At 45.3% G+C, this 10,794-nt stretch overlaps 1 protein-coding gene across 2 annotated transcripts; it reads right to left on the reverse strand.

Annotated features, from left to right (window-relative positions):
* Positions 1-1,563: 1,563 nt before the first annotated feature.
* On the reverse strand, positions 1,564-6,918 carry LOC123127307 (probable histone deacetylase 19). Of its 2 annotated transcripts, none has more exons than XM_044546956.1 (7): positions 6,281-6,918; positions 4,712-5,152; positions 4,327-4,557; positions 2,564-2,658; positions 2,389-2,452; positions 1,977-2,054; positions 1,564-1,845 (listed from the first exon to the last, which is right to left on the reverse strand). In XM_044546956.1, the coding sequence occupies exons 1-7, from the start codon at positions 6,821-6,823 to the stop codon at positions 1,741-1,743; spliced, it is 1,557 nt and encodes a 518-aa protein (XP_044402891.1). In that variant the 5' UTR covers positions 6,824-6,918; the 3' UTR covers positions 1,564-1,740. The 2 variants fall into 2 exon arrangements, with proteins under 2 accessions (XP_044402891.1, XP_044402890.1); XM_044546955.1 differs by having other exon boundaries at positions 1,564-1,848; positions 6,281-6,917.
* Between the last annotated feature and the right edge of the window lie 3,876 nt (positions 6,919-10,794).

Genomic DNA, 10,794 nt, shown 5'->3' on the forward strand with positions numbered 1-10,794 from the left:
CAGGTTCCCCAGCGAGGCCGGGATGGAGCCTGACAGCTGGTTGGACGCGAGGCCGAGGCCGACGAGGCTGGCGAGGCTGCCGACCTGCCATGGGATCTCTCCTGTCAGGTTGTTGAACTCCAGGACCAGCAGCTTGAGGTTGACGAGGCCGCCGACGCCGGAAGGGATGCTTCCTGTGAGCCTGTTCTGGCCGAGGTTGAGCACCTCGAGGCTCCGAAGCGAGCCCAACAGCTCCGGCGGGATGTGCCCCTGAAGCTTGTTGGTGTGGAGCAGGACGGTCCTGAGCCGCCTGCACAGGGAGAGCGACGGCGGGAGGCGGCCCCCGATGGCGTTGCCGCTGAGGTTGAGGTGGCTGAGCTCGCGCAGGCGGCCGAGCTCCGGCGGCAGCGCGCCCTGGAGGCGGTTGCCGGGGAGGTGGAGCCGCCTCAGGTGCGTGAGGTTGGCCAGCGCCGGGGTGAGCGTGCCGAGAAGGCCGAGCCCGGGGAGGTCCAGCGCGACGACGCGGCCACGGCGGCGGCCCCTCATGCCGCAGGACACACCGCGCCACTGGCACGGCGGCGGCGCGGGCCCGTCGTGGGCGCTGCTGCTCGTCCATGACGCCAGGGCCCGTGTCGGGTCGCCCCTCACGAGCGACCTGAAGGAGAGCAGCGCGTTGTAATCCGCGGCGCTGGCGGCATCGGGCTCCGGTGCGCCGGGCAGCGCGTGAGTGGCGACGGAGCACGCGAGGAAGAAGACGGCGACGAGGAGGGGGGACAGTGCTGCCATTGCCATTGCCGTTGCCGCCCCGGCCGACGGTGCTGTGGCAAGCAAAGTGATTGTGGAGTGTGGACTGGACGCGGCGGAGAGCATACGTGCGAGACAGAGAGGTAGATAGAGAGAGAGAGAGAGAGATATTTGGCTCGGGTGAGTGTTGCGTATAAACAAACTGTAGCCACCGGTGGCGACGCGTCGTCGTCGTTTGGCAACGGCGGGTTGAATTTTTCTGGGACGGGGGCCACCGGCAGCGTGATGCGATCCGTGGCTTGTTTCGTCTCTCTGAGGACTCTGGGCCAATGAGCCATGAGTAGTCGAGGTCAGTGATATGAAAAGCTGGTGGCCGCTTTTTGACGATGTTTCCTTTCACACTGACCCTGCCCACAACCGCTATCCTATCGCCGTCTTCTCCTTAGCGCTCGCTCATCGTGACATGCTAATCTCCGGCGAGCGCTTCACTCGCCGGCTTAGATTAAGCATAAATCTAGGTCAACTAAGAATTAGGCAATCACAAAAAAAGGGGGGGCGAAGAGCTAACACACAACAGCAGCTATTTATGTAGCTAGGTTATTGCTATTTTGGTTCGTGCAAGCATGCAAAATGCAGATTCTTATTTTATTTTTCTATGTGCCAAACATATAAAAATGCACTAGCACATACTATTCCTTTGAAGATTAGGACAAGAGAAGGTGAGCTAGAGAAAAACATTGCCTTATGACTACTCCAGGGTACGGACGGAAAATGCAACAAGCCAAATATCAGGAACCTACCGGGAAAAGATTACCAAAGTAGAAAGCTGGGAGACAAAAGTTACACGTAGCCAAGAAAATTCTGCCTCGCGGCTCATTTAATCGACTATACATATTACAGCTTAATAATCCATGCTACATGTATACATGGGTCAGACACTCGAGACTACCACTCGTCACTTCGTCTTTTTACTGCCAAAAACACATGCAAGAAGCCGCACGGTCCGAATGCTTACAATCATGGCTTCTGGTAGATGGCTGGTGGGTCAGGCAACTTGGTAGAGCTTCCTGATTCGGTCTTGACATTTCCGGGCTCATCGACGGCCATGGCATTAGCGTCGACCTGCTGCAGGCGACGAGCACCATGGACAACAAGAAAAGGAATATTTGGTTAGATAAGCCTGGCCATGGGCAGTGAGTGTACACTAGAGATCTTATACCACAGTTCACAAATAGGAAGGGAGGCCGACTTACATGAGCTTGCTTGGAGGGGCCGATGTCTTCCGCCATAGGTTCTGATCCTCTATGTTCACCTGTTACTCTGCTACCATCCTGCACAAGGTAAAGAAGAGCACACTTAGCATAATGCATAGCACCAAGGAATCCGAACAAGTTGCATACAATCATGCAAGTTTAACAACATTACAAGGCACTCTTTGCCACCCTTCAGTTTTCACGCACATCGGAAGAGCAAACAATAGTCGGTGGAAATTTTGCAATGCATCGTAGTAAAAATATTCCATCAACACCATGTATTACATGGTGAGAAAGCAATTTTCACTCTATCTAGGATTTTTTATATCAAGGAACTGTGAACAAAATGGTGGATCATGAAAAAGAACAAATCACTCGTCTGTATGAAGACTAAAATGATGTGGTCAAGTACCTGGTCTTTTGTCTCAGCTCCAGCTGATTCTCTCTTAACTCTTGTACCTTGAATAGTGATTCTCCTATAACAAAAATTTCACGAGGCGCACACAGGATAGCCATCAGAACTAATGGAACAATGACACAGGAATAAATACCATCTCTCCATCTCTCACAACAAAATAAATAAATACCTCGCTGAGTCTTCCAAAGGTGTGTGATACTCCAATTCCATATCAGAATCAGGGTCATCATGCCTTTCATCCTGATCCTCTTCATCTTCATCCGGCTGCATAATATAAACACATGCAAAGTACCCAAATTGCAATCAGTTCTTGCCATACACTTTCAAGGCATGACCAGGAATATAGGTGATAGGGAATATAATCCAACTGTGTAGATGAATATCCGATGCCACTCACATTAAGAAAGAGTGGTAACAATATTCATCTAGATGTAACAAGGGCACAAAAAAGGTCAAACCAACTAAATAGTTAATTTATCTGCTTGGAAATGGATTACAATTTAGAAATTTGCACAGCCTCCAACGCGCATCTTTGGCTGTTAACTTTTTGTTTGTATGTTAGTAAAAATTATCAAGTATACTGATGAATCTATTATTCATGACAAAGCAAATCATACTGTTTTGGCCTTACACATCTAAATACTCCCTCCGTCCCATAATATAAGCGCGTTTTTGAATGCTCTTATATTATGGGACGGAGGGAGTAGTTGTTTATATATTAGTGGTTAGAGTTAGAAAAGTTCGACTGCGCGCTTTCTATTAAGTCATGCAGCAGCAGGGCTACAAGGATTATGTTGGGCGGGCCAGGCCAAAGAGAGCCCAAAACTTTTACCCTTATGCTGTTTTGGGCTTATGCTGGACAGGCCACGCCACTGTTTTGTTCGTGTATAGCTCCGCCACTGAAGTCACGTATTTACGAACAGAAGTACTATTACTGTCCACTGTCTAGACTTTCTTTGAAATTAGCACAAGGGGACGTGTTCAATTGGGCATATTCAAAACTTCACCGAATAAAACAGTCGGGCTGCCATACCACGAAGCCGAATCATCATCACTATATAGAAGTTAGCTCAAAGTTCAAACATTATTTAATACTATAACCTAATAAGGTCAAAGTATGCACAGACGGTTCAATGCGCTGAGGTAGTGGTGGCATAAAATATACCGCCTCTGTAATCAAATATAAACATTTTAGAGAGTTACCTCTTATATTTGTTTACAGAGGTAGTAGTAGAAATAAACGAGAAAACAGGCTGTAACAAAAATCATGCCTTTAACCAAATAATACAGACCAGGAAATGCAAACATATCAAATGAACTGCACATGGAAGTTGGAAAATTTGAACAGATAAAACAGGAAAGAAAAAAATCACAACAACACGCTTCTAAAAAACAAAGACAACAGCAGACATGTACCATCCCTGGCAGGCTACCTCAATTGACTAGCATAGCAAGCATATGGAATCAAGAAAATAAGAGATCATGGCATTATAGAAAACACCCCTTGTATCAAGTAATCTGCCTTGTTACAAAAAGCATGAAAGTATTAGCAGTTTAGCAAGCAAATAGGAAATTAAGTGCTAATTCATCAGTTGTAAAAAAACAAAAGGCATCCTGATCCCATTATCTTTCCAGTCTTCCAGATTTTATCGACTTGAAACTAATATGAAGATAGTACACAGAATGCTAGCAACTGTTTCTTATTCTAATATTATATTTACAGGAATTTGTGTCTACTAGTAGGCACCATCCCTCCTTGCTGCTTAACAGAGAATAAAACGGTGCTCATGAAGGGAGTTTTTTTTTTAGCAATGAAGGGAGATTTTCAAAGACTACATCAGAAACTCCTCATCCTCTTATCATGTTTTGTTAGAGTAAAGAAAAAGGGACAGAAGTTGAATTCCTTCTTATAATGCAAGAACACTTGCTCACCTCAGGGAACTCAGTATCAGGAGGTCGCTCTTGAAACTGAACGCTAGGGGCATGTCGAAGTTTTGAAAGATTGTCAAGAAGTTTGGTTCTTATATTATCCAGTTCGTAGCGTGTATTTTTGTTCTCCATGTTACTTGGTGCTACATGAAGAGTGTAATCTGGACCGAAGTATTCATAGTACTCATTGACAGGCATCTTATCCTCGAGCTCTTGGCCAAGTGCAACTCCTGTCTGCACAAAGTTTAGAAGTGCCAGATGAAACAAACAGGATGGCATCAAAATGCAAAGCAATAAAAACACATGTAGTTCCAATAGGTACAATTACAAACATAAGCGTGGCAGAAGAGGCCAAGGAAAGAAGATAGTAAGCTTTTTTTTACCATACCTCATAACACCAACATCGTGCAACATTTCTTATGGTATAGCCACCACCGCCAAGAAGCAACAATGGAACATTGAAAGACCTCATGTACTTCACGCATTCTGCATGACCTCTGATCGAAAGATTGAAGCAGCCCAACCTATCCCCAGATAATGAATCGGCGCCACATTGAAGAACAACTGCACCAGGCTGGAAAACCTCCATAACTTTGGCCATTATAGGCTTAAACAGGGACTGGTAGCTTTCGTCATCAATCCCATCATCCAGAGGGACATTAAGGGAGTAATACTTTCCTTTTGAATGCCCAATATCACGGACATCCCCTGTGCCTGGGAAATAATCCCCAAACTTGTGAAAAGAGACTGTCATAACCCTGTCTGTCGTGTAGAATGCCTCCTCAACTCCATCACCATGGTGGATATCAATATCGACATATAGAACTCGCTGCAAATATAAGACAGACTATATTATAGCACAATAAAAAAAACTTGACCTAAAAGGACGAAACATCAGGCTGGTTTCCAAATTTCTAGTAGCAAGAGGAAAAGTCAGGAAACAAGGACACTGAGGAGGTGTTTGGTTGGCGTTTATTTGTCCGCTATCAGATTACAGCACGATCTAATACCAATAAACACGTCTGGTTCCCGCAGCACAAGGCCCATTCCGCCCACAACCCACCAGTAACGATTCACGTTACCACTCGACATCCCCTTCGTGGAACTCCTCTGTCTTCCTCCCCCAATCTCCTCAGCCTCAGATCCCTCCGCCCAAAACAGTGACGCCCTAGCCCTGCCCCCAGCCCCGCCAGCCATGGTTGCAGCCATCCATCCCGCCCAACATGCTCTGCATCACGAGCTGCGGCGCCCGCAAGGAGCACCCCTTCACCGCATTTGGAGCACCTTCTTCGGATTGTAAAATTCCAAGTTCAAACACATTCATTTACGGGGCATGAAAATAATAATTCAGCAATGAATAGCGCCAAACAGTGATTCATTGCTGGATTTGGTTTTCTTTTCATACCTCGTACTGAATTTGTGTCTGAACTTGGAATTTCACATGCTAATAGAACAATACCCTCTTAACATACTGTATTGTTTTGAGAATTTTTGAAAACTTCCAAACATGGTTTCCTTGTAACTTGGTTTCCACTGATATTCTCTCTGCCTGTAGTATACAGGCATACTCTAATATGATATGGTGCCATGTGCCATGATTGTAGGATCAGGGTTTGGTGGTCCACCGAATCACTCTCAATATTTACATTCAAAATAACTATATACTACCATTTAACAGTATACAGGCATATGACATGACATGGTCTCATTTGGGGCCTCTTGGGATAAAAGGTAGCAAAAACAGTTTATTGCATCAACATATATGAGGTATTCCGGTAGTTTACCCCTTTCCCCTTATCATCTGTTCAACCAATATCGTTAATTCCATAACTAATGTAGATGAAAGTTAACAAAAAACCACTAGTTAACTTGATGAAACAATTACAGACGAGAGGATGTAATCGAACCATTTAAAAATATTAAACCTAATGACATGAGCAAGGCGGGGCAAGGTCACCTGGTGGTGCTTGAGGAGCTCGAGGATGGCGAGTACGATGTCGTTGACGTAGCAGAACCCCGAGGCCTCGCACTTCTTAGCGTGGTGCAGGCCCCCGGACCAGTTGATGGCGATGTCAAGGCCGTGGTTGAGCTTGACGGCGCCGCCGACGGAGGCCCCCGCGTAGGTCTGGCAGAAGCTGTAGAGGCCGTCGAAGACGGGGCAGTCCTCGCCGACGTTGAAGCGCTTGAGGGCCCGGATCTGGTCCTGCTGCGTCTCGGGCGTGACGGAGCGGAGGAAGGAGATGTAGTCGTCGGCGTGGAAGCGGCAGAGGTCGCGGTCGCGGGCGGGGTTGGGGCGCAGCACCTGCATCTGGTCGAGGAGGCCGTACTGCGCCAGCAGCGAGTGGGTCATGCGGATGCGGTGCGGCTTCATCGGGTGGCCCTGCCCGTAGTAGTAGTTGCCCACCTCCGAGTCGTAGAAGTAGCACACGCGCCGCTTCTGCCCGTCGGGGCCGACCGACGGCAGCGAGTTGCCGCCGGCGCCGGCCGAGGAAGGGTCCATCGCGACGCCGCCGCCGCCGCGGGGCGGTGGGGTTTTGGGGGATGGATTGTTTTTGCGGGTTTGTGTGTGGGAGCCAGAAGGGTAGGTCACGCGCAGAAAAAACAGAAATAGAGGAGAGAAAAATAGGGACGAGCGGGAGAGGGAGGTGAATCGGGAACAGGCTAGAGATTCATGATGAATTGTTGCGTCTTTTCTCAGAGCATCCCTTCAATGAATATCTAAAAATAGTTTTTACTAAGGCAAACTAGTACGTGGTTGGATAGTTAAAAGGACAGTCGTATCCATCAGAGCTCAAATCCTGATGCTCATATTTTTTGCATTTATTTCAGGATTTTCAGTGATGAATGTTTTAGTGGGAAGAGATATTTTTGTCGACTACGAGATGCATGACTTCGTAAATCTTAAAATAATATACCGACTCACTCTCCCGAAGGTGCTCATACAGATAAGGTGTGTATGTGTACGTTTGTAGGGATGAGTTTATGCGTGTATATATAAGCGCTTGCGTCTGTACTATGCGAAAAAAATAGTTTTATCGAGAAACAGAAAGTTTGTGGCACCAAAATATTTTTTTGTAACAGATGATGTAAACTCGCGCCTTAATTTTTTTGCCCTTTTCTCTTTCAATTTCACAATTGCAGGCGTATTGAAATAGGACATGGCATACATAAGCAGGTTGAATAAAGGTATTTATGACGAGTTTTGCTTCTATACACCCTTCTAAAGTTTACATGAATCTTAAAATTAATTTTGAAAGGTATTCTCATACATCCACGATAAACTAATTTAAATTTATAATCTCCCGGTGCATTAAATAAGAGATCAGAACAGTCTAACATTTTTTATTGCATGGGTATCTTCTAATTCCCATCTTTAATCTGCATCAAAGTCTAGAAACTTTTCTAGGGGTGCGCCAAAGCAAAACTGATGTAGGGTAGGGCACCTCAGTTGTTCGATTTTTCACAATTTGAAGGGAATCAACAGAAACACTCAAAAACCAAAGAGGAACCACTCAAGACAAGTCTAATCACACATCTACTCTCATCACATACACATGTAAGCAGGGCCGGCCCTGACATTCGAGAGGCCTTGTGCGAACTGAGAAAATGGGCCATTAACACTACTATCTAATAGACAAAAAAAACTTCCAAGCCTATCTATCATGTACAACGAAAATTCATATAAAAGTAAAATTCATTAGCAAATATGGTCTTAATACACCACGGTCCATGGATATATCAGATGATTATAGGATTATTAGGATACACGCTCCAACAACCTAGAAGTCTTGTCTTAATTCTTAACTAAATATATATGTGACATTGTTCTCAAATTCTTGATCCAATTCCACAGAAGCTACAATTCCAACTCTACCAGTCCAACCACAAACATGCATCAGCAAATATCAGGAGCCACCTAACAAATACACAAAAAAGAAGTGAATGGCATACTCAAGAAAAACGACACCTTCGAGCATTTCTGGATGGAAAATCACTAATAATAGTGTCAAGATCAATGTTATCCGACATATCTTTCTCAATAAAGCACCATGGCCAAGCCATTCAATCTCTCCTGTGACATGGTTGATCTCAAATAGTTCTTTAGTGATTTAAGTTTTGAAAAAGAAACAGTTAAAAGGAGAGAGAACACCTGAATTCTTGTCTTCACGAATCCTGTTCTTGGTCTCTTGGAGCAAATAGAAGAAATCCAACGCTGCTCCACACTGCTCGCATCAACTCATCATAAGCAGAAAATAGACAAGGGAAAAAAATTGAGATGCAAAAAATTATGAGGAGTTGCCTGGACTCCACGTCTCCGCTCTCCATTGCCGGACAGGCGGACCACAGCCCCAACTATCGATGGTCGTCTGCCGGCTGCTAATCTCCGTGTTCCTGCCTGGGCACAGGGTGTGTCGTCGCTGGCCGGCTCGCCTCTCTGGATCCGTTCGCCGGGGCCCTTGGGGTATTTGTAGGATGCAAAGAAATACACTGAAGTGTGATACTAATGGACAATTCATTGATTGGCTTGGGGAGTTGGGGTTCTGGCCTCATAGGAACTCGGGGCAATCAATTGGATTTGGGGAAGAGGATGAGAACGAGAGGGAGACGATGAGTTGGCGGCTGGCGGCGTGTTTCTGGGACTGGGAGCGAACGGGATTGTTGGCTTCGTTCGTGCGTTGCTGCTCGCTTCTTCATGGGCTGGGCTGTTTGTCTTGCGTACAATTTTTCTTTCTATGAATATATTGTGTATTGTATGCACGCATAGGGTATGGGCCCCTGCTCGTGCTGGGCCCTAGGCCGTCGCACTCGCCGCCATGGCCCAGGGCCGGCCCTGCATGTAAGACCCGCGACATACATGAACAATCAAACAAAAATAAGGTAAAGTTCATCTCAAATCCTAGAGGAGATGAGGTCTCGAAGGTAGATAGTCTTCCCAAATCTCTATGGTCGATGGGGCCTTGCATCTATGGGGGGGTCTTCCCTTTAAGGGGCCTTGAATGCAATGGAGAATCTACTCCGAAGAGGTCTTGATCTTCAATGGAGGGATGGATGAGGAAAGCTCTCTAAATTTTAGTCTAACTGGATGAACTGTTGCACAATTGGCGTAGAGACTATTTAAAGAGACAAACTAATCAACTACGACTCGGAAGTAAAATGAACTATTTGAGACATATAGTTTGCTTCAAGCCAGAAGTTAAGCGAACTATTTGAACGCCCCCCCCCCCCCCACTATTGACAAATGATTTTGTCCATGCTGCATTTTTATTTGCATTGACTATAATCATTACAAGTAGCTCTTTATGATGATTTTTTTATGACATGAAGTTACGTGAACTATTTGAAGAGATCAACTACACCCATTGGCAAAAAGGCGTTTCTCATGAGCGGTCTACAAATGATAATGTATGTATTGCATTTGTGTGTACCCTATATATTTACCAGTGACAGAAGGCCATCTCCTTCTTTTGACAACCAAAGCAACTCAACAACCATGTCCCATCATAGAACAGTCGATTAGAAACAGCAACGGACAGTATTCGGGCAGCTCAACCATTCCAACACCTTATTTTTCAGAGTCATGTGTGTTGGAAATATGCCCTAGAGGCAATAATGTTTGTATTATTATATTTTCATATTCATAATTACAGAGTTTATGTTCTATGTTATAACTGCTATGATCCTGAAATATGCAATTCAATGGAAAACTCGTATGCATGTGTGGAATGATAAACGGTTAAATGAAAGGTTCCTAGTCTTGCCTCAAGGACTAGCTCAAGTGTTGTTAGTGACCACGTTTTCCGGATCTTAGGATATCGTTAAGTGTAATGATAGTCCTAAAACAACATTGAGATTATGACGTTGGAAGAACGATCATATTGAATTGACCCAATCTTGTCTGTTATGAATTGAGTTAATATCGTCTGCAATCAATTGTAAAAACATGGAATGTTAACGTGTGAATTTTCTCCTTAGACCCCGAGAGTAGCGCAATCACTTCTTACCATACGATGGGCTTTGGGGTTGCTCAAACGTCACTTGTAACATGGTGATCATAAAGACAACTTGCAGGTTCATCGAAAAGTTTGACAAGGGAGTAGATAGCCCGAGAGTGGGATTTGCTCCTCCAACGATGGAGAGATATTCTTAAGACCCTCTCGGTGTGACGACATGCATCATCGTTTGGAAGATACATGTGACCACATCACATGGATGCCGGAACACAATAACGAGAAAGAAGAACAAAACTGGTAACGAGGATAACGGTATAGTGAGCATGGTGATGACTCAGAAGGGTACTGATGCATCCCGAGTTTTGTGAAGTATGGTGAAGCAAAGGGAACATCCCATGATAACCAAAGGTTCACTCGAATATCATTCGCATGCTCATGGTGATCGATATGGACGTCCACGGTCCCGCTATCGGTCATTGAACGAACAGTTTCGTTAATGTCTATGAGTTATCGAACCTAC

The sequence above is a fragment of the Triticum aestivum genome, chromosome 6A, assembly GCF_018294505.1.
Source record: "Triticum aestivum cultivar Chinese Spring chromosome 6A, IWGSC CS RefSeq v2.1, whole genome shotgun sequence".
Taxonomy (NCBI): Eukaryota; Viridiplantae; Streptophyta; class Magnoliopsida; order Poales; family Poaceae; genus Triticum; species Triticum aestivum.

Excerpts from the sequence above, each read along its gene's own strand:
- LOC123127307 (XM_044546955.1), bottom strand. The coding sequence starts at position 6,823 with ATGGACCCTTCCTCGGCCGGCGCCGGCGGCAACTCGCTGCCGTCGGTC. Across the intron at positions 2,453-2,563 it reads CCTTTGGAAGACTCAGCGAG|GAGAATCACTATTCAAGGTA; the intron begins GTATTTATTTAT and ends TTTTTGTTATAG. Across the intron at positions 2,055-2,388 it reads GAGCTGAGACAAAAGACCAG|GATGGTAGCAGAGTAACAGG; the intron begins GTACTTGACCAC and ends TACCTTGTGCAG.